The sequence below is a fragment of the Oncorhynchus mykiss genome, chromosome 10 (genome assembly GCF_013265735.2).
Source record: "Oncorhynchus mykiss isolate Arlee chromosome 10, USDA_OmykA_1.1, whole genome shotgun sequence".
Lineage (NCBI taxonomy): Eukaryota > Metazoa > Chordata > Actinopteri > Salmoniformes > Salmonidae > Oncorhynchus > Oncorhynchus mykiss.
In genome coordinates, this window is record NC_048574.1 from 43,150,860 (window position 1) to 43,175,254 (window position 24,395).

A 24,395-nucleotide genomic window follows, 5' to 3' on the forward strand; every position below is an offset into this window, starting at 1 on the left:
GTCATATGCTGAGACAGTGAAGAAAGTAGAGGAAGAGGGGTCAAGGAGGCGGGATCCTGAGAGGAGTGGCGTGAGTAGGATATCTGTACCAGTTCAAGTGATATACAGTGCATTCGGAAAGTATTCAGACCCCTTGACTTTTTCCAAATGTCTCTGTTCGATTGGGTTCAAGTCCGGGCTCTGGCTGGGCCACTCAAGGACATTCAGAGACTTGTCCTGAAGCCACTCCTGCGTTGTCTTGGCTGTATGCTTAGGGTCAGTGTCCTGTTGGAAGGTGAACCTTTGCTCCAGTTTGAGGTCTTGAGTGCTCTGGAGCAGGTTTTCATCAAGGATCTCTCATCAAGGATCTCTCTGTACTGTGCTCTCTTCATCCTTCCCTCGATCCTGACTAGTCTCCCAGTCCCTGCAACTGAAGAACAGCCCCACAGCATGATGCAGCCACCACCATGCTTCACCGTAGGGATGGTGCAAGGTTTCCTCCAGATGTTACGCTTGGCATTTAGGCCAAAAAGTTCAATCTTGGTTTCATCAGACCAGGGATTCTTGTTTCTCATGGTCAGAGTCCTTTTGGCAAACTCCAAGCGGGCTGTCATGTGCCTTTTACTGAGGAGTGGCTTTCATCTGACCATAAAGGCCTGCTTGGTGGAGTACTGCAGAGATGGTTTTCCTTCTGGAAGGTTTTCCCATTTCTACAGAGGAACTCTGGAGCTCTGTCAGAGTGACCATCGGGTTCTTGGTCACTTCCCTGACCAAGGCCCTTCTCCCCCGATTGCTCAGTTTGGCCAGGCTGCCAGCTCTAGGAAGAGTCTTGGTGGTTCCAAACTTCTTCTATTTAAGAGTGATGGAGGCCACTGTGTTCTTGGGGACCTTCAATGCTGCAGACATTTTTTGGTACCCTTCCCCAGATCTCCGCCTCAACATAATCCTGTCTCAGAGCTCTATAGACAACTGTGGGACCTTATAAAGACAGATGTGTGCCTTTCCAAATCATGTCGAATCAATTGAATTTACCACAGGTGGACTCCAAACAAGTTGTAGAAACATCTCAATCTGAGCTCAATTTCAAGTCTCATAGCAAAGGGTCTGAATATTTATGTAAATACGTATTTCTGTTTTGTATTTTTAATACATTTGCAAAAATTTCTAAACATATTTTTGCTTTGTCATTATGGGGTATTGTGTGTAGATTGACGGAAAAAAAATATGTAATACATTTTAGAATAAGGCTGTAACGTAACAAAATGTGAAAAATGTCTCAGGGTCTGAATACTTTCCGAATGCACTGTATGCTTCAGTAAGAATGGATTTTTTTTTAGCATTTATAGCAATGGTTGTCAACTGTACTGCAGGGACATTTTTTTACTATTTTAAAGCTTATTTCCTGCAATTCTATGTATGGCAATTTTGATATGGCTTAGGCTTATGAGCAGAGTGGAAAATTAAAACCACAGGTCAGGTGTATTTAGGATGCTTTGAACATTAAATTAACACTCACAATATTTAGACTTTGTTACTTGAAATTTCATTCCCCAAAAAATATAGTATGCTAATATCATTTTTTACATATTTTGGGGGTGATTTGATACTTTTTTCAGACAGTAATGAAATGGGGAGAAACAGTGGGAAGATTGGAAGCAGGGATTAAACCCTAATCTCGGGTGGAAATTTGTAGGCAACACGTGCCAGGAAGTCGCACCACTACACTAAGGATGGAAGAAAATCCTGCTCTCCAGGAGGGTTGGCCAGCTCTGATCTGTTTCCCAAGTGCCGAGTGTTTGAAAATGTTCTTCTTATAACAATTCATTTCTTAAAATCACCCAAACTTCAAGAAAAATCAAATGGATATCAATTATTCAGGTGGTTTATGCCTACCAGTTGAAGATCCTTGCCATCTTACTCTACGTAGACAAAATATGATGCATTTATGAGTTGTGTCCCACTACCATCTCTGCCTAGCATGTGCACAATACTAAAATGTCAAATATAATATTTGAGTCCTGGAGCATTTTATCCAATGCTTATTTGAAAAATACATAGCTTCATATGATTCAATTTCAAAGACACAAGTAGGCATATCATATTTCAAATATGGAATTACACTGTCAAAATTGTGAAGAAGCGGAATAATAAAATAAGTGTAGGGAATAATAATTACCCTATATTTTACCCCAATGTTAAGAATGAGAATTGATCAGGTAAATAGATAATAAAATATCCTGATGACTAGACTACATCCTAAACAAAATATTTGTCTATTTATTTTCCAACCTCTAGAATCAAACGTACACTTTTGGGTTCACATCACAATCTGTTGGAAATAATTATTTTCAGTTCCAAATCAGATCACCCTGCAGAACTTCCCTGCTAAAACATACTGTAGGTCTGTTTGCTGCCTTTTCATTGTCACAGTCTAAAAGCCCATCTCGAAACGAGGGGACTAATGTAAATGTGTATTAAATCGACTTTAGTACATGCTGTCAAAAGGCTGCATTCTGCAATAGGGACGGAAGTTACAGCAACCTCATTTTGTTGACAACATTGTACATAAAACAGCGCTACCGTGCTGCTCTTTTTGCAGTTTTATAAACTCAGCAGAGAACGTTTTCATTGTCTCCATTAAACGCCACTCTAATCGCGAGGGGCGTTTCTTTAAAACATGCATCCAATCCCCATGAGCCCTTACATAACTTGACCAATCATATGCTTCAATGTGCCGCGGTTCACAGTGCAGTGGCAAAACAGGACAATAATGATAGAAGTTCCACTCGTGATTTTAAAGGAAAGGTTCACCCATTTTTAATGTTATATGGTTTTTGTTAATCTCTGAGGGATGTTCTATCCCTGTGTCATTGAATGTTTTGAAGTGTGTGTGTTTCCCATGCCAATAAAGCCCCTTGAAATGATATTAGAAAGGAGATATGAAACCAATGAAGATTTGTGTAACGCTACACCCAGTAGACTGTCGACCAATCGCGTTCACGTTGTCATGCTGCGTCACGCGATTGTTAAACCTATCGTCACGCAATCCCTTCTCAAAGTCAGTGTCTATGTCGAGAAACGTGCCTCTTTTCTAGAAAGTACGTAATTTTGAGATTTCAAAGCAATATGATATTACAAAGAGCAAGTTAATTATCTCACATCTCGGAAAATATGTGTAATCTTGTACTTGTTGTTGACGAAATTCGTGCTAATCTTGGGTTTTGAGCTAGCGCCCATTCAGTCTACTCCCATTCAATCCTTGTAGGACCGCTCCTTGTCTCAGAATCGCCCAGAATGCTCCGCGCGGGCCATTGACGTAGCATGGGCAACGTTTCCCATTGCCTCAAGTATATATATTGTAACGACGCTGGGTTTATACATTTCCAAGCTTATAAACCCAGGGTCGTTACAATATATATATTTATGCCTTTGTGAATGTAAGACTTTCTCACTCTGAGGCATATACAGGTTGAACATGGTGAGACGCCTAAATTGATATTGCAGGATGTTTAGACGATTGAACAGCTAACTAGCTACTTTACATGCTGATATTGTCTTTGGTATTATTTTACATTTGTATTATTTATTTTTTACTATGAACACAACAAACACACAAAAAAACAGAAATATACAAACAAGAGTACATAAACTTAACAGACAGGGAGGGAGGGGTATTACATATCAAGATAAATGTTAAATTTGTTAAATACTTTGGTACGTATTGCTTTTTGTTCTTACATTCACTGATCATTTCTAAATAATATTTAAATTCTATCTTAAATAATGTGAAGAGTTCTCTGCCCATTTCCTTTTAGGGATAAAGAATCTTCCACGAAAGATAAACAAATTAACAATGAAAGTTAAGTCAGGGTCCATATAAATTGGGTCTTTGGTATTAGTGTGTAGTTACGTTGTTTAGCTAGCTACATAGCCAGCCAGCCCATTGGGAGAGCATTGCAATGTGTATTTTGTAGTTGACTTGAGCTGCAACGATTTCCACAATGATTTTCCATGTTGCTACCAACCTTATGATAACATCAAAATGAAACATTTGTTCAAAAAATATTGTTCCCACATATTAGTGTTATTTAACACTGTAATTTAAAGGGATTAGTGATTTTGGATGGATTTTTCCTTTACATTTCTGGTGCAGATACTAGGATTTCAAAACGATTTGGGCGCAGTTGAAAAGTTAACACACTGGATTAATTTCAAAAAGAAAACCAGTACTTTAAAAAGAAAACCAGTACTTTTTGATGCGTGAGACATGAGGTGCGGTGTGTCAGCGTGAGAAGAGTGTCAAATGCGTGTGTCTTATTGCCTATGTGTGAGAATTGGCAGTTCTGACATTTGATAACCAAATTATGCATTTATGTAGTATCATTATTGTTTGAGATTATTGGCTATTTCTCTCTCCCTGTAGAAAATTAGACATGCATACGTACATACATACTACGTTACCCCCCTGCTGGCCAATCCTAACCAAAGCCGACCAGGATCACAGGCTAATGTCAATGGTCAATCATATCATCTAACTCAACTGTACTGAGATTTATATTAATATGAACAATCTTCCATGCCATGTACCATCATCTGAAAATTAAGACTCAGGTCAGGACATTAGCATAATGGATGACTGGTGGATCACATTTAGCCATGGGCTGAGGTTTTGTATGAGTGCTACTGCTAACATTAGCAGTCATTGCCTGTATTTTTTTCCATGAGTGTGTAAAATGTCACATTTCTGATGATAAATACCTTACAGATCTTTGAACTGTCTTTATCAATATACAAATGTTTGACTTCTTTTTAATGTTTTGGAATTTGCAATAAAATATTGAAAAGTAATTTTGTACTCATTGTCCCGGACAAATGTAATAATTTGTATTTTCACACATATTTTTTTCTCTTGTCCTTTGAGCATAATACTGTACATTTGACCTTTTGGAATTACCAATGAGTTTATAAACACACCATATACTGTAAGGGCAGGGAACATACAATAAAGAGGAAACTCCCATTTACAGTTTTTTGGAAACTCCATAGGGGATCTAATTCGGCTCGAAACAGGATTTGAAATACAATCATGGTGTTTATGAGATTTAGAGAGGAAACCACACCAAAGGAGAAGGGATCCAATTCGGCTACACAGGACTAATAGTGTTTCCAAGCATTTCCGGGTTAGGGCTCCCAGTCTCTGGCAAGGGGTTATGACACTGACACTTACAGTGGGGCAAAAAAGTAGTTAGTCAGCCACCAATTGTGCAAGTTCTCCCACTTAAAAAGATGAGAGAGGCCTGTAATGTTCATCATAGGTACACTTCAACTATGACAGACAAAATGAGAAAAAATAATCCAGAAAATCACATTGTAGGATTTTTTATGAATATATTTGCAAATTATGGTGGAAAATAAGTATTTGGTCACCTACAAACTCACAGACCTGTAACTTCTTCTTTAAGAGGCTCGTTACCTGTATTAATGGCAACTGTTTGAACTTGTTATCAGTATAAAAGACACCTGTCCACAACCTCAAACAGTCACACTCCAAAATCCACTATGGCCAAGACCAAAGAGCTGTCAAAGGACACCAGAAACAAAATTGTAGACCTGCACCAGGCTGGGAAGACTGAATCTGCAATAGGTAAGCAGCTTGGTTTGAAGAAATCAACTGTGGGAGCAATTGTTAGGAAATGGAAGACACACAAGACCACTGATAATTTCCCTCAATCTGGGGCTCCACTCAAGATCTCACCCCGTGGGGTCAAAATGATCACAAGAACAGTGAGCAAAAATCCCAGAACCACACGGGGGGACCTAGTGAATGACCTGCAGAGAGCTGGGACCAAAGTAACAAAGCCTACCATCAGTAACACACTACGCCGCCAGTGCCAGACGTGTCCCCCTGCTTAAGCCAGTACATGTCCAGGCCCGTCTGAAGTTTGCTAGAGAGCATTTGGATGATCCAGAAGAAGATTGGGAGAATGTCAGATGGTCAGATGAAACCAAAATATAACATTTCGGTAAAAACTAAACTTGTCGTGTTTGGAGGACAAAGAATGCTGAGTTGCATCCAAAGAACACCATACCTACTGTGAAGCATGGGGGTGGAAACATCATGCTTTGGGGCTGTTTTTCTGCAAAGGGACCAGGACGACTGATCCGTGTAAAGGAAAGAATGAATGGGGCCATGTATCGGAAAACCTCATTCCATCAGCAAGGGCATTGAAGATGAAACGTGGCTGGGTCTTTCAGCATGACAATGATCCCAAACACACCGCCCGGGCAACGAAGGAGTGGCTTCGTAAGAAGCATTTCAAGATCCTGGAGTGGCCTAGCCAGTCTCCAGATCTCAACCCCATAGAAAATCTTTGGAGGGAGTTGAAAGTCTGTGTTGCCCAGCAACAGCCTCAAAACATCACTGCTCTAGAGGAGATCTGCATGGAGGAATGGGTCGAAATACCTGCAACAGTGTGTGAAAACCTTGTGAAGACTTACAGAAAACATTTGACCTCTGTCATTGCCAACAAAGGGCATATAACAAAGTATTGAGATAAACATTTGTTATTGACCAAATACTTATTTTCCTCCATAATTTGCAAATAAATTCATTAAGAATCCTACAATGTGATTTTCTGGATATTTTTTTACATTTTGTCTGTCATAGTTGAAGTGTAACTATGATGAAAATTACAGGCCTCTCTCATCTTTTTAAGTGGGAGAACTTGCACAATTGGTGGCTGACTAAATACTTTCTTGCCCCACTGTATGTGGTGTTACAACACACCATGTCATGTTTCAGAATACCTCAAGATTAATGTTTCAGAACACCTTAAATCTGTCCCAATACCCTCACAACAATGTGTTTCAATACTCCAGCCAAGTTAAGGTTTCGTCTCCTTTAAGGTGGTGGCAGCTCATTTGCCACTAGTTTGTGTAACAAAGCACTTTCTTTTTTACAGTGTACATTAAATTCAGTGGATGTATTCTGCTTCATGTTTGACAACAATTGTGTGAGATATGAGATAAAGACATGTCACTCTCGGCCTGACTAATACAGCTATGCTCTGTGGCCACAATAACCTGAAGTTCTGTGTTTTCTCCGGATGGCGTGTTTGCACAGCTGCATGCACTGCTACATGAAACCAGGCCCACCTCAGACATTTACTGTTCCTTTTAATGTTTGTGAAACCAAAAAGGGTTGCAGATTGTTGACATGTGCATGTCATACTTTGTAAAGAACTGAAGGAGGGGGTACCTTGAACAGCTTTAAATAGGATGAAGAGTTTCCCTGACAATGTGACCAGAAAAAAACACTGCAGGTACCACAGATTGACACAGGAGGGTGGTAATAATGGTAGACAATAAACAGACAGTTAAATTAGTTATTGGGGCGGTGTGTTGATTTGGTATCACGAACAATCCCACTGCCATCCGCTGTGGGTGTATCAGTGCTGTGCTTTGGTGTGTAGCTTGATCTGTGAACAGGTTTGATCCTCAGCCACAGTCCACATGGATGCTACAGTAGACTACACACGAGCACAGATGCAGCTTGCTCCATTGTCTCAGATTACAAATGATAAATGCCTCCCGATGCCAATGCATCCAGAATTTCAGAAGACGAATGTGCAGAGAAACATTTCTTAAAACACCTTGATATATGAGGTGGCTTCACCTCTTCTGAATGAACTGAGAAGCAAAGTTGCAATGCACCCTTGATAACATAGACTTATCTGATTACTTAATTCTGCGATAGGTGGCTTGGAGTTTTAGCATGTGGGTTGTGAAAGTGTGCTTTTGCAGGCTGCTAAAGCATATAATTTCCTGTTCTATAAGTTTGTTTTTCAATGTGGTTTGATAATTCAGTATAAAGTTCAAGCTGCATTACTACAAAAGTGAGATGCTGAATTCTTCCATTTAACATCCTCTTTAACTGGAAATATGTATGTCACGAACCAGCCAATACAGTAATGCACCGTCAGCAGAATCAAACCCCCACACAGGTTGTTGACTCTTTGACCTGTGTCACGAACCAGCCAATACAGTAATGTACCGTCAGCAGAATCAAGCCCCCCACACAGATTGTTGACTCTCTGACCTGTGTCACGAACCAGCTAATACAGTAATGTACCGTCAGCAGAATCAAGCCCCCCACACAGGTTGTTGACTCTCTGACCTGTGTCACGAACCGGCTCGAAGTTCGTAACAAAAAGGGAGACAACGTGGAGATAAGGAATAACATCATATATTTATAAACTGAAGTAAACTAAATACAATTAACAATGGTGTGTGTGTGTAGTCAGTAATCAGTAGTGTAAGTGAGTGATTTGCGTGCATAAATGTGATAATGAGGGGTGTTGAACGGTGCCAACGCAAACAAACAAAACAGACACAAAAAGGCCACAACCAAAATCTTTCAGTGTGTCTGCATGGAGAGAGTCTCATCAATGAATGGGGAAGAGGTGTATTTATCCTGGGACACACCCGAGCACAGGTGTGTTCTTGGGTCATTAGCTGGCGACCCTCTCGGCTCCGCACACCGACATCCTATTAAGCATTATGAGAACACAGCGACACGTTGGTAAGGATTAACTGAGCTGGGCTTGGGTCATTGATAAGTAATTGTCTCAACGCAGCCGTATACTGCTGTGAAAGGATCCAGGAACTCAAATGATTTGGGTGGATCCCATTGTCCTTATAAAACAAGCTTCTTTCCAGGATGGTCACTGTAGGGCCAAGGGTTTTTCAAAAAGTTTTTCCTGATGAAACAGATAATTGGGTCATGTGAAAAGAGTGCCCTATATATTTTCTGTAAGATTAGTGTGGTGAGGGGTCTGAGGTTTTTTCCTTGACAGGAAGTGAGACTAACTTGAACACATCCTGCTGCTGCATCCTGTAGCAAGACACTAAAGAGTCATAGATTAGTTTCTAATGATATACAGTGCCTTCGAAAAGTATTCAGACTGCCTTAAATAAAATATGAAATACCTTACATACATAAGTATTCAGACCCTTTGTTATGAGACTCGAAATTGAGCTCAGGTGCATCCTGTTTCCATTGGACATCCTTGAGATGTTTCTACAACTTGATTGGAGTCCACCTGTGGTAAATTCAATTGATTGGATATGATTTGGAAAGACACACACCTGTCTATATAAGGTCCCCCAGTTGACAGTGCATGTCAGAGCAAAAACCAAGCCATGAGGTCAAAGGAATTGTCCGTAGAGCTCCTAAATAGGATTGTGTCGAGGCACAGATCTGGGAAGGGTACCAAAACATTTCTGGAGCATTGAAGGTTCCCAAGAACACAGTGACCTCCATCATTCTTAAATGGAAGAAGTTTGGAACCACCAAGACTCTTCCTAGAGCTGGCCGCCAGGCCAAACTGAGCAATCGTGGAGAAGGGCCTTGGTGAGCAAGAACCTGATAGTCACTCTGACAGTGCTCCAGAGTTCCTCTGTGAAGATGGAAGAACCTTCCAGAAGGACCACCATCTATAGAGCACCATGAGAAACAAGAATCTCTGGTCTGATGAAACCAAATTGAACTCTTTGGCCTGAGTTGGGGTGGGCATTCTATGTGGTTCATTCTATGTTTTGTTCTGTGTGGTGTATTTCTATGTGTTTGGCCTGGTATGGTTCCCAATCAGAGGCAGCTGTCAATCGTTGTCTCTGATTGAGAACCATATTTAGGTAGCCTGTTCCCACCTGTGTTTATGGGTAGTTGTTTTCTGTCTCTGTACCAGACAGAACTGTTTCGTGTTGGTCTATTTTTTTGTTATTTTGTCTTAGTGTTCTGAGTTAAAATAAATATTAACATGGACACTTAACACTTTTGCGTTTTGGTCCGATCTTGACTACTCCTCATCAGACGAAGAGGATCGTTACAATAACCTGAAGTTGAGTAAACCTAGACCCCCCCCAAGACCTTTGGGTTGATGGAGTGTGGTAATTTTAATTTTGTGACGTTTCCCTTTCCGTATCAAATTCAAAACTGAACTTTGAATCTTTTCCCAGTACCCTAATGGCGTGGGCAAATTAAAAGTAATGCAAGAAGTAATCATCTATTTTTCCAAAAGTATCTGTAATCTGATCACAATATTTATTGTCTTCACAACGCTTGTTTGTACTCCATAGACCCAGGAGCAGTACATCATAACCTCATATAGTCCCCAAAACAATGAAGTCAAGACAATGGTGGTTTTTCTTTCAAATATTAATCCTCCTCATCTATCTAGAGATCAACGTCGTGACAGGGCCCTCAGAACTGTCTGTCTCATTTTCCCTTCGCTGAAAGCTTTGCGATTGAGGAAGCAACATAAGCTGTCTTAACAGGGATGATTTGATGGTTGACTCACGTCACATCTCAGTATTTCCTTGATCGGACAGGGTTCTGTCAAAAGCACTGCTCATGCACAGGAACTCATTCATTTCAGTCTGAGACTGAGTGGAGCGGAGGGCAGAGCAGCTACCCATGTAAGTTCTTGTTTTCTGGTTGTAATAACATGGCTTGATAGTTTATTCAGACTTCAATCAAGACAGCATAATATAACAAATATTGCAACTATCATACAGTTTGTTTGTTTCATTTGATTATACTTTTTCTTATATTGAAAGAAAAAAATTGTATGCATGGTGTTTATAAAACACTGTCTTTGAAATATATGGGTTTTAATTAAACTTTTGCCTTTCTTTAGTTGATTGATCAGCATGTGTCGTCCGTGTGATTCAGCTTGTGTCTCGGCCTTTGGGACTAGATTGAATACCACCGTTAGTGGGACGATGATGGAACTAGGAGTTAACACCAGTGGGGTTGATGTAAACGGCAACTGTGAGATCCATGACGGCATCCTGTCTCCTGCCTTACCCATTCTCTACTCAATAATCTGCTTCTTCGGCCTGGTCAGCAACACCATGACCATATTTGTGTTCTTCCTGAAGAAGCACTCCGACTCATCTATGGCTGTGTACCTGAGACACCTGGCCATAGCTGACTTCCTGTTGGTGCTGTGTCTGCCTATGCGGGTCTATTACCACAACAGCCAGGGCCCCTTCTACATCTGCAAGGTGCTGGGTATCTTCTTCTACGTCAACATGTATGCCAGCATCCTGTTCCTCAGCCTGATCAGTCTGGATCGCTACCTGAAGATCATCAAGCCTGTGTGGGTCCTGAGAATCCACAGGGTGCGGTGGAGCCACCGGGCGTCCTTCTCGGTGTGGGCAAGCCTGATCCTGGGCATGTCTCTGTTCTTCCTCAGGAATGACAGGCAGCAACCCTGTGACAAGATCTGCTTTCACTTCCACCATAAAGGTCTCCTGGGGGCCCTGGCCAACCTCACCATGGTGGCCTTCTTCTGTGCCATCTTCATCCTCTTCCTCTGCTTCTACGCCAGCATAACCACCAAGGTGAGGACCATGTCCTTGGGGAACCTGGACCCCAAGGCCCAGCGGAAAAAGAGCAGGGTGGTCCGGAAGACTTTTGTGGTGCCGGTGATCTTCACACTGTGCTTCCTGCCATACCACCTGGTGCGAGTGCCCTACGTGCTGGCCCAAATGGATCTGATTCAGGCCCTGGAAAGTAAGCAGATTCTTCACATCCTCAATGAGCTCACTCTGCTCCTGTCTTCCCTCAACAGCTGTCTGGACCCCATAATCTACTACTTCCTGTCTTGCACCTATAGGAGGACTATCCTCTGTGCCCTGCAGGGGCAGTTCAAGACCATGTATGCTGTTAACAGTAGACGCAACAGTAGACGCATCAGTATTAATCAATCTTTTACAGAGATATAGAGCTATCTAAGGCAGGGAGTTTTTAACATTTTGCATGGGGTTAAAAATCTATTTAGATTAGTAACTGAGAAATGATGTATAATAATGTACAGTACATGTTAATCCTGTTTATACTATTGACTCTATAAAATAAAGTATAGAAGGGTATTATTGAATGTACATTATGAAAGATTAACATATATATATATATGAACTCTTGTTATCAAGTTCTTACTGGCCTTTGTAGATATAATTGTTGGTCCAGTAAGAATGGTGTTTGTATAAGTATCTATACAGTCTGTTATTTGAGTATATTACTCACACTTATGGTGACCTTAGGTTGTCATGGTTAAAAGGGCATTATAAACCAGGTGGTTCGAGCCCTGATTGGTGATGCTGATTGGCTGAAAGCCGTGGTATGCCACGGATATGTCCCCCCCCAAAAAAGGTTTATTGTCACAACCTCTGTCTGAAAACGTATGAATTCGATGAAGTACTAACAAAAGCTGTAATGGCCATGTTGTGTCAGTCTTGTACACTTTTTAAAATATATTTTTCTGCCATGAGATCAATGAATGTATATTTCCACACAATAGAGAGCCTAGGAGTTTATTTATGTGGATATTTGCCTTTTACAGTTGCAAAAGTTAAGTACTGATTAAGTTCACCAAAGTTCATTTCATTTGATGTTCATGAGGGATTGTCTCCTCAGATAACACTGAGACTTTTATTTTCTGGCTTTCAAAGCATTTCTATTAAATGTATATTAAATGATAATAGAGTACTGATCAATTTAAGTAAGCATGTGAGTAGTATGTATAGAAGAGGCAGTATATTATCAAACTTTTAAGTAGTCTAATCCAATCACTGTCAGGATTCACTCAGTTATTCAGTAATTTATCAAATAAATGATGGGTTGAATTATTTAGTTTTATCACCTACTGCACAAAAACAGGCTGGGCTTCGACTAACAGCATAGATTGATCACAGATAAGTGGCAGAGCAGAGGAAAGAGTGAAATACCTGTTGTTCAAAGCCAGAAGCTCACTTTGATGATATCACTGTCACTGGTGGATGATCAGCAGCCTTTCATTAAAGAGAACAAAGCCATTTCCAGTCTTTATCTTGGATAAATACTGTTTGGTGCGTATTTAGGCTTATTGCATTTGGATGAGTTGATCTTGCCGTACAATACCTGAAGTAACAATGTCCATAGCTGACAAACACATTTTTTTGTCGTTTGTATAATAGCTTGTAAATGATCCTTTGTCTGACATTTCAAACCGATTCTTATCCTTTTTAATCAAGGCAGTGCACAGACCTTTCAGGGGGCAGGTGCTCAAAATAAAAACACTTTCATAATTCATATCTTGATATTCCTAAAATATAAACTGCCTCTGTAGTGATGTATTTTTATTTTGAAGAAAAGGGCTATTTATTTGTACAGTACACTCATTACAAATTGTAAGCCTCCTAAAGACATGATTGACAGGGGAAAGAGGGTGGGCTTTCAGCTTGTCATTGTTGATAATTGATGTTAATCTGCTAGTAAGCTAGCTTGATAAAAAAATAAAAAAATTGTACTGATTGTGATTTATCCTCGATGTTCTTAAATTCTTAAATAATCATTTTATAATGTAACATTCATAATACATTCATCATTTTCTAACTCATGATATATGACTGGCTGGCAAGTGGCTTGTATTGATATTTTAGTATTCTGGTGGTCAGCGCCAGTAGACTACCTGTGTTGCTGCTGCCCTGACACATGATGCAACTCCCGACTGACGAAGGCATGGAGTTGAGTCAGAGGGTCGTTGATGAAGACGCACCTCTGTCTTTCTGCCTCTCTCTGCTGCGTTTATTAGCCAACCAGACCAGGTATTGATGATGCTATTTAATCTAGTGTTATCAAGTGTCAATAAAATATTATGATGATGTGGCAGTACTGCTGATATTTAAACTAGGTAGCTGGCTAGTTGCAAAGGGTCGGAAACTTTCCGGTAAATTTCCGTATATTTTCCGAAATTTTTTAATGGAAAGTTTGCTTAAATTCATCAAAAAAAATAGCTTATAACAGTGAACCTTTTTTTTGTGGGATACACATAAGGCAATTCTAGGTCTTGTGGCATATTTTGGTTAAACTATCCTCAAAAATTCCCAATTTGGCCCTCAAACCATCACGGTCACCAGTTTACAATTGGCTCATTCATCCCCCTCCTCTCCCCTGTAACTATTCCCCAGGTCATGGCTCCAAATGAGAACGTGTTCTCAGTCAACTTACCTGGTAAAATAACGGATAAATAATAATAATTTTTTTAAATCAATGGAATTGCAACCCTCTGCATGCACAGTGCATTCTTCCATCACATGTGCAGCTGATTCTCAAGATCTTGCACACTAATGAGATGCTGTTGAGCCCACCCTACTACACTGTCTGAGCCAAGGACTACATTCTTTCTGGTAAGTTTTGATGACAATACTGGGTGGGGTGGATATATGACAATTTTTTTGTTAACTAGTAAATAGTAGCCTACAGCAAAGTGTGTATAAATCATTTAGAACTTGTTAACAATTTCTGCTAGTTAGTTTATGCTACCATGTGGGTTTTTAGCTTGCTTGAGCCTGCTAACTTAGGAGTGTTAATTCACCTGTTTCCATACATGTTTCATTTAAAAATATACATTTTACAAAGGAGTTGTTTAATCTAACTGCTTAACTATTTATCTGTACATGGAATTGTATTTGTTTTTTCTCTAATTTTTTTCTAACGTTTACAGGTGTCACGCCCTGTCCTTAAATATCTCTGTTTTTCTATATATTTTGTTTAGGTCAGGGTGTGACTAGGGTGGGTACTTTAGTTTTTGTATGTCTAGGGGGTTTTGTATGTCTATGTTGGCCTGATATGGTTCCCAATCAGAGAGAGATGTTTATCGTTGTCTCTGATTGGGGATCATACTTAGGTAGCCATTTTCCTCATTTGTGTTGTGGGATCTTGTCTATGTATAGTTGCCTTCGTGCACATCAGTAGCGTCACGTTTCGTTTGGTTGTTTGTTGTTTTGTTCAGTTTCGATTTATAAAAATTATGTGGAACTCTACTCACGCTGCGCCTTGGTCTCACTCATACGACGATATTGACAACGGGCACTATCAGATGTGTGGAGACATTTCACTGCAGGTAATGTAGAAGGAAAGCTGTGTACATTTTGCAAATACTGTGCCAAATCATATGTGAAGAATGCAACAAAGATGCAAAATCATCTGGCCAAGTGCATTAAGTTCCCTCAGCGCTCACAACAAGCAGCCTCTGACAAAAGTCCCTCTACTTCTATTCAAGGTGAAAATTATGAATCCAGACACCTTATCGATAGCAACAGTTCATGGTCCTCTTGGAATCAGAAGTTTTTTGACTCAATGGAGGAACGTAGTCAGATAAATGCTGATGAATGTCTTGCTCGAGCTGTGTATGCAACTGGTTCACCTCTGATGCTCACAGGCAATGTGTATTGGAAGAAATTTCTGAATGTTCTTCACCCAGCATACACCCCTCCAACCAGACATGCTTTATCTACTAATTTGCTGGATGCAGAGTTCAACAGAGTTCAAGTGAAGGTCAAGAAATTCATAGAGAAAGCAGACTGTATTGTAATGATCTCTGATGGGTGGTCGAATGTTCGTGGGCAAGGAATAATTAACTACATCATCTCCAACCCTCAAACCAGTATTCTGCTAGAGCACAGACACAAGAGATGACAGACACACATGTCTCTACATTGTAGATGTGCTGAAGGCAGTCGTCAATGACCTTCGACCACATAAGGTATTTGCACTGGTGACAGACAATGCTGCGAACATGAAGGCTGCTTGGTCTAAAGTGGAGGAGTCCTACCCTCACATCACACCCATTGGCTGTGCTGCTCATGCATTGATTCTGTTCCTCAAGGACATCATGGTACTGAAAACAATGAATACACTCTACAAGAGAGCCAAGGAAATGGTTAGGTATGTGAAGGGTCATCAAGTTATTGCAGTAATCTACCTCACCAAGCAAGGTGAGAAGAATAAGAGCACCACATTGATGCTGCCCAGCAACACCCGTTGGGGTGGTGTTGTCATCATGTTTGACATGGAGAGGAAGGAGTCTATCCAAGAAATGGCCATATCACAGTCTGTCGATATGGACAGCCCCATCAAGAGGATCCTCCTGGATTATGTATTTTGGGAGAGAGTGGTAAGCAGCTTGAAACTCCTGAAACCTATAGGAGTCTTCATTGCACGGATTGAGGGAGACAATGCCATCCTGTCTGATGTTCAGACTCTGCTTTCAGATGTAAGAGAAGAAATCTGTACTGCCCTGCCCACTTCATTGTTGCTCCAAGCAGAGGAAACTGCAGTTCTGAAATACGTCAAAACGTGTGAAGACTTCTGCCTGAAGCCCATACCCGCCGCAGCGTGCATGTTGGACCCCAAGTATGCTGGCAAGAGCATCCTGTCTGGTGCAGAGATCAACGAGGTCTGTGGTGTCATGTCTCCCCACCTTGGCCTGGATGAGGGCAAGGTTCTTGGCAGTCTGGCGAAATACACTTCCAAGCAAGGGCTTTGGGATGGAGATGCAATATGACAGTCGTGCCAACATAGGACTGAGGCTCTTTCCCCTGTTGCCTCCCTCATCCTCCAAATCCCACCATCATCAGCCACCTCAGAGCGCATCTGATCCTTGTTTGGGAACACACACACCAAAGCAGGTAACAGGTTGACCAACACAAGGGTGAAAAAATTGGTGGCCATCCAGGCAAATTTGAGGCTTTTTGAGCCTGACAACGAGCCATCCTCAACAAGGTTGGAAAGTGACAGTGAAGATGAGGCCTCAGAGGCTGATGTTCAAGAGGTGGACATTGAGGAGGTCCAGGGAGAAGACATGGAAGGTTGAGAGGAAGACAACCAAAGCTTTAGTTTCTAGACTATCATTTTACAGATGTATGTTGAAAACATTTTTGGGAGATGCGATGGATCATTGGGAATCATTTAATATTCCCTTTCTTTTGTTGTTCAGTGAAGTCATCCCATGTGAAGAGTCAACTCATTGTGTTCAGAATGATGACAAAAACTGTATACAAAAACATACAGTGCCTTCAGAAAGTATTCATACCCCTTGACCTTTTCACCCATCAGACTATCCTCAATTTAAACTTGTATTTACTAATATGTTATTACAGCCTGAATTCAACATTTATTAAATGTATTATTTTTCTCACCCATCAAGACACAATACCGCATAATGACAAAGTGAAAACATGTTTTTAGACATTTCTGCAAATGTATTGAAAATTAAATATATAATTTACATAAGTATTCACACCCCTCAAAATTCTTCAAGCTCTGTCAAATGGTTGTTTATCATCGCAAGACATCCATTCTCAGGTCTTGCCATAGATTTCCAAGTAGATTTATGTCAAAACGACCTCGGCCTCTCAGGAACATTCACTGTCTTCTTGGGAAGCAACTCCAGTGTAGATTTGGCCTTGTGTTTTAGGTTATTGTCCTGCTGAAAGGTGAACTCATCTCCCAGTGTCTGGTGGAAAGCAGACTGAACCAGGTTTACCTCTAGGATTTTGCCTGTGCGTAACTCCATTACGTTTATTTTTTATCCTGAAAAACTCCCCAGTCCTTAACAATTACAAGCATACCCATATCACAGAGCTGCAACTTTGGTTTTTAGATTTGTTTTTTTTTTTGTATCCAGTCGGATAAACACTCCAAACCACCTACCCAATGCTCGGAGGAGTCTGCGTGGTCCTAAAGCACACCGTTGTGTCCCCCACATGATAAAACTGAGGGGGACAAAAATGACATGTCCCCCCCATCCCCAGTGAAAGTTGCATCCCTGCCATAACATGATACAGCCACCACTATGCTTGAAAATATAGAAAGTGGTACTCAGTGGTACTCAATTATGTGTTGTATTGGATTTGCCACAAACAATGCTTTGCTTTCAGCATTTGAAAACCTCCTTGGTCTTTGTGGTTGAATCTGTGCTTGAAATTCACTGCTCGACTGAAGGACCTTACAATTATCTGTATGTGTGGGGTACACAGATAAGGCACTAATTACAAAGTATTTTAAACTCTATTATTGCACACAGAGCAAGTCCATGCAACTTATTATGTGACTTGTTAAGCATATTTTTACTCCTGAACTTATTTAGGCTTGCCATGACAAAGGGGTTGAGTACTTATTGATTCAATACATTTCAGCTTTTCATTTTGTATTAATTTGTAAAAATTCCCTAAAACATCATTGCACTTTGACATTATGGGGTATTGTGTGTAGGCCAGTGACCTAACAAAAATCTAAATTTAATCAATTTTAAATTCAGGCTGTAACACAACAAAATGTGGAAAAAGTTAAGGGGTGTGAATTGTTTCTGAATGCACTGTATATATACTAACCCCTGAAAGGGCACTTGGCGAGTGGGAGGGCAAAGGGGCAGGTGCCCCTTTAACAAAAATGGATCTTATCTGTGTATTTATCTGGCTCTAACGTCAGTTAATTTTCCTGTGATTTTGTTAGCAGTGACATCAGTTCTGGCCTTTCAGCTCCCCCTACTGGTCATTAACACTGTCTTTGAATCAGTATGTGGCATAATATTTGACAACAATGTTTTTCCTTTTTGTTCGGGCCAATTTTCTGGAGTATCCATCTGTACGCACCAGAGACTTAAAGGTCCACACTCCTCTATTTTCATGCATATCTGAATCGTGACTGTGGGATCAGATGGACTCTGTACTCACACAGCTCTCTCTCTCTCTCTCCTGATTATGAAAAAGGTGAAGGATTAACAGAACATTAACACGGAGCTCTATTCTAGTCTTTTATACCATTATTTTTCTCCATGGGCTCATTCTTAGAAATGTATTTCTTGGAGACAGCAGCAAGGTGTTAAGGTCAAGTGGTAGAGGCCACCTCTGATTGGCTGTGCTACTCTCATGTTGCTCTCCTCAGGTTGCCTGGAAAGGTCACAGGGAGTCATCACAGTCATTTCAGACCAAACATATCAGGATTTACCCCATGTCATTCCAGACCATGTGTATATCCACATTAGTAATTAAACACTTGTCTCAGTTATGCAAAATTGAATTTGTATTTTTTTTCTTCCAGAAAGCATGGATGAGCATTGGTTAGATTTGTCACAATGAATATGAAATGGGAATAAACATTTTGTCAGGGAATGGGTGGATTACCACATTAATCAGGGTGTAGAGTGATTTGTATTTTTTTGGTGTGTGAAATCAAGACAATTGGAATTCCTCATATCACATAAAACAAATATGAACCATTACTTAAATTGTGAATTTAAAAAAAACATTATACAAAAACACAAACTTCAGTGGAGCATTGTTTTTCAGAGTAGTGATGTCACCCCAGAAGCATGTCAGGCCTCTCCTAAGCTTCGGCCCGCTCTCCGTCAGCGTCAGAATGGACGTGGCTGTTTGTTGCCATGGGAACCCCTCCGGAGGTTACATAGGCTTGATGGCCACTCTCCCTGGTAGGGACGCCTTCATACGCCACTGTGGCCGAACTCTTAGGGATGGCTCTGGCGGGGGAAAGGGAAACTGTCGGTAAAACACTGCACCACACATTTGAATGGCATTGTGTGTGAATGCGTGAAAAGTGCCGCACAAATCATAATCACTCACTGCATCTCTGTTGCCTTTGAAGCCTTGGATTTCTGCTTCTTCATGGAGTGTGTCATGAACCAGATAATAAGGATAATAAGGACAGCTCCAAGAAGTGCTCCAATGACTGCACCAGCAATGGCCCCATCCCCTAGCTCTGTTAATGGTGGGTTATTGGTAAGATTAGTTACAGCAGTGTGTTTAAAGATTATATAGCCACATTCAATAAAACTACGTATATACTAAATATACGTATATATTACCCATACCATGGCTGAGCTCCACGGTGCAAGTAGCAGATCCTACAGCGTTTGAGGCACTGCAACAATACTCTCCAAACTCAAACTGGGATATGTTTCGGAAATACAAGGATCCTATATTCGGATCTGAAAAGAAAGAGAAAGTCTAGCAAAAGCATTCTAATGAATCAGAGAACAACAGAGTGATGGGGAATGTGTGTTACAGTATGGCAACCCACCAGGGTTCCCCATTACAGGTGTCTTGGTCTTGTCCTGATCCACTCTGATCCAGGTATAGGTGGGGGTGGGGCTTCCCCGCTCACTGTGGCAGGTGAGGGTAACCAGGTGACCAGACTCCACATCACCATGGACAGCACAGAAGGGCACAGATGGCCTCTCTTACAGACCATGTAATAGAGAGAGAGAGAGAGAGAGAGAGAGAGAGAGAGAGAGAGAGAGAGCAAGAGTTAAGCTTACGTAATATGCTGCAAGTTGGACCCAGTTGATCCAACTACCGGCAATCAGAGAAAGTGCCCAAATGGTATGGCCAAGTTAGACATAAAAGTCAACACTTTGCCCTGGACCAGTAGCTAGCTATTTAAAATAATGACTTTATTATTCCGGTGGGGACATTTTGGTTGCGGCTCTATTCATAGATAAAAAATATGATCAAACATAGACAAAGAACATATGCAATATATACAGGTAGAAAAGGGCAGTTCATGAGCGATCAATGATGAATCTGTACGTTCTTCACTATACACAGCAGAACACTCTGTCAACTACAAATTCAACTGTAGGCCAGCGCTCTGGTCCTACTTGGGGTTTTTAACACTCAGGATTTGGTCTAGTACTAGGTACCGTTGACGTTGGAATGCAGAACACTGGATGATTGATTGATACGAGTCGTTACAGTGGTACATTCATACTTGAGCATTCTAGTGAAGCTGGATGTCATCGCCCTGAGTGTTTCTTATGCTTTGCAATGGTGACAAAGGTGGCAATGTACTGTACACAATGATACCGGCAGGGTTTACGGTGACTAAGATGATGAATCTATACAACAGACATGACCAATTAAGACAATGATATATTGGTAAGATGAGCAGCCATTGCTACAGTCAAATGTGTATATAAACACACAGCGTGAAAAACAAAAAGGCCAAGACCATTTCCATGGTAGGACTGAATACCGCGTATTACCTTCACCATAATGCTTCACTACAACCTCTCTGCTGTATCAAACTGGGAATCATTAATTTCATCTGAAAAAGTCATGTCTCTCCAGTCTACTCCTGAGGAGTACGAGACATGTCGGAAGACGGTCTTGTACTCCGGTGTTCCTGTTCTAATTTCTGACACTGACAATGAAGATACTAGTCTGCTCCAGTTCCCATGGAAACTACTGTGGACACTGAGGCCTGCAAGGTTGGCCTGGTAACTCTGTGGATGAGTGGAATCACAGAAGGCATGTAATTCAACGATCACCAAACTCAGACTAGGAAAAACAGTGAAACTATTTCATAGATCTGCTCGTGTGTTGTAGTGACACTGAAATAGGAAGAAGATTTACTTCAATTCAATTATTAAATGTGACATCATTGTATTGATTTATGAAGTAAACCATGACTCATTTCAAAGCATTTGACCAAATGTAAAACAGAACTTACCAAGAATGTTGACAATGATAGTGGCCTCAGTCTTCCCATTGACATCAGGGAAGTTGTGGACTTCGCAGGTGTAGGCCCCTGCATCTGACACTTGCATGTTGCTTATTGTTATTGAGGCATTGCTAGTAGCTGGATAGGTGGGAGCATTCAACCTGCCCTCATACGGTTTAGAAATCACGTCCTCTCCTGACTGAGAGTAATACACCTAGAAAGTAACAGCAAGAATGTCTTAGAGCTTACATAAAAACAACCACAGGACAACCAACAGATTTCGTGCTGATATTTCAGAGACCTACTCATTCTACAGAATCAAGTTACAATACGTCAGGAAAGTCGGAGCAACCCCAAGTGTTAGTGAGACTGCGTGACGTGAGGATTCTGAGGTCTGAGGTTCTGTTCTACTGTAACACACTAACAGGGAGCCACTTGTGCTCTGGTGACTGTGCTTTTTTTTTTTTGTCGTTCCAAGGTGTGTCACAAAATGGCCGCTCAAGAGCAAACACCATATTGAATAGTACCTGCCTTGGCTTTTATGAAAACACGGAAGCACAGCAATCGAGAGCGACGATGTACTGTTTGCGATTGAGGGGAGGTCCAGAATGAACTGCACTTCTTAATTTATTGTACGTCATGTGATGATTTGAGAGCTGTACTGTTTGATAAAATGTTGCAAAGATAACAGGAACTGTTACGAATTAGAAAAACTTGAATGGTTATCGAGGAAAGAAGTATTCCGGGTTGCAAATTGTATCTCCAGCTTGGAAGACAAGATCAGTTGTATATCTGAAATGTTTTTGATTTGTTCTCTCAATGGTTTTTCACTGATGCATGAACGTCGGTTTATATACTGCATATGTATGTGTGCACATATAGACATAATGATTGTATTTTGCTACAGAAAATACAGTGTCTGATATGCCCATGTGGGCATCCAGAAGATGCATGACACTGTACGTATAAAACAAATCAAATCATCGATCCTTGTGGGAAGTCATGCTATCCAACAGCATGCCCATCAACTGCAATGACTCTCCTGAACTCCCATGCATACCTGAAGGCAGTTTGATCACACATTTTCAAATTCAGACATCTCTGTAAATCCCTGTAAGGACGATAACATTGCCTTTAGCACTCTTGTCCATGAACTGAACAATATCCTTTGGCGCACTAGGTGTGTAAAACGGTCCAGGTGACATTGGGGACACAGAGGCCATGACCAGGTGGCAACATAAGACATAGTAACGTCAGCCTACATACCTGCTGTAGCACATTGGAGGTTTTGGCAACAAAACTCCACTGGATGATGATGTTGCTCGTGTTCTGCACGGTGGTAACAAACGTGCACTGGAGAAGAGCACTTTCACCGTTTGTCACGTTCACAAACTTCTCGGGAACCGTCACTGTGATTAAATGCCCACATCCTAGAAAAAAAGAACCACATATCGTGTTTACTTTTATGAGTATTTTCCTCTGCTTGAACATGATCCTTTAATCTCAAATATGTCACACTCCAATGTGTAAGGCCAAGATATACACAGTAGGTACACAATACTTCCTCATTATTGTTTCAAAAAAGTATAGTACAGGAACGTATAGTTAACTCACCCATCATGCTGAACAGCAGCGCCATTCTCAGTGTAGGGGACATTTTAAAGGAAATGTTCACGTGTCGTCCAATAAGCCAGTCGAGAGTGTTATCGTAGCAGTACCTGAAAAGCCCTCACCTTTCTCAGTCCTTTACCTATCAACTAAGGAGTAATGGGCAACGGCCAGGCAGAGTGTACTGTATTAGCCCGTGGTGACACTGTAGTAGTTGTCAGGCTGATTTTGTGCTTGTAGGTATCGTGGGGGTGTTTGCACAGCCATATTTGCCATATCACCTAGACTGGGCGGGAACACTCTCTGACTGTTATCTTTCAAAATGAGGATTTGCATTTCCAAATGACTGCTATTTGTTCATACTTCAATGTTTAGACTTACAGGCAGGCCATGATGTCTGTGCTAAAGAATATATAACACAATTTAATTGATGTCTTTGCACTTTGCACCATACTGTACTACACTATACCTTCTTGATTCTGTCTGTTAACCTTATTCCAACGGCCCACTATGTATTGACAATGACTGTTCCAGTAATTCATTATTTCGTATTTGGCCTGATGGTCATCTCTCCCTCTTCTATGCTCTAAATGTACCTTGTAATTCATTCTGGGTCAGGGCTTCTGAAAAAGGAATTAACGTAATGTAATCTCTACTTGGTTTTTATCACCTGCCCTGAGGAAGTGTGAGCCAGAGCACTACAATACCCTGCTTATCTTTGGGGAGTTCACTCCCTGGCACTGCTGCTGAGTTATGAAAGACAGTTTTGCCTGTGTCACTCTGCTCGTGCTAAGTGATCGACACGGCGGTTGGGGGGACAATGAATCAAGTATAATTAATTGTGCATAATTACAATAAAGTGACATAAGAAATGAATGATGTGGAAATGTTGATCAGCAGTGACTAAACTTTCAGAGGGAAAACAGGGAAGGGGGATGTAGAGGGAGATGTGGAGAATGAAGGTGGTGTTGAAGAAGGTCAGAGGGAAAACAGGGAAGGGGGATGTAGAGGGAGATGTGGAGAATGGAGGTGGTGTTGAGGAAGGTCAGAGGGAAAACAGGGAAGGTGGATGTAGAGGGAGATGTGGAGAATGGAGGTGGTGTTGAGGAAGGTCAGAGGGAAAACAGGGAAGGGGGATGTAGAGGGAGATGTGGAGAATGGAGGTGTGGAGGTGGTGTTGAGGAAGGTCAGAGGGAAAACAGGGACACACCTACCCATTCAAGCGTATTTCTTTATTTTTACTATTTCTACATTGTAGAATAATAGTGAAGACCTCAAAACTATGAAATAACACATATGGAATCATGTAGTAACTAGAAAAGTGTTAAACAAATCAAAACGTATTTTATATTTGAGATTCTTCAAAGTAGCCACCCTTTGCTTGATGACAGCTTTGCACACTCTTGGCACGCTCTCAGCTTCATGAGGAGGTCACCTGCAATGCATTTCAATTAACAGATGT

General features: G+C 41.0%; 2 protein-coding genes across 2 annotated transcripts; one reads left to right on the plus strand and one right to left on the minus strand.

The window, feature by feature from the left end:
- The first annotated feature begins 10,234 nt into the window (after nucleotides 1-10,234).
- On the plus strand, nucleotides 10,235-13,336 carry LOC110533952 (P2Y purinoceptor 14-like). The gene is made up of 2 exons (XM_021618549.2): nucleotides 10,235-10,455; nucleotides 10,677-13,336. Exon 2 carries the CDS (start codon nucleotides 10,690-10,692, stop codon nucleotides 11,767-11,769), a length of 1,080 nt encoding a protein of 359 aa, XP_021474224.2. The 5' UTR covers nucleotides 10,235-10,455; nucleotides 10,677-10,689; the 3' UTR covers nucleotides 11,770-13,336.
- Nucleotides 13,337-18,865: 5,529 nt separating this feature from the next.
- LOC110533953 (V-set and immunoglobulin domain-containing protein 1) lies at nucleotides 18,866-23,156 on the minus strand. Its single transcript, XM_021618550.2, has 7 exons — nucleotides 22,940-23,156; nucleotides 22,592-22,755; nucleotides 21,335-21,539; nucleotides 19,904-20,062; nucleotides 19,695-19,811; nucleotides 19,447-19,582; nucleotides 18,866-19,343 (listed from the first exon to the last, which is right to left on the minus strand). Exons 1-7 carry the CDS (start codon nucleotides 22,980-22,982, stop codon nucleotides 19,193-19,195), a joined length of 975 nt encoding a protein of 324 aa, XP_021474225.1. The 5' UTR covers nucleotides 22,983-23,156; the 3' UTR covers nucleotides 18,866-19,192.
- Between the last annotated feature and the right edge of the window lie 1,239 nt (nucleotides 23,157-24,395).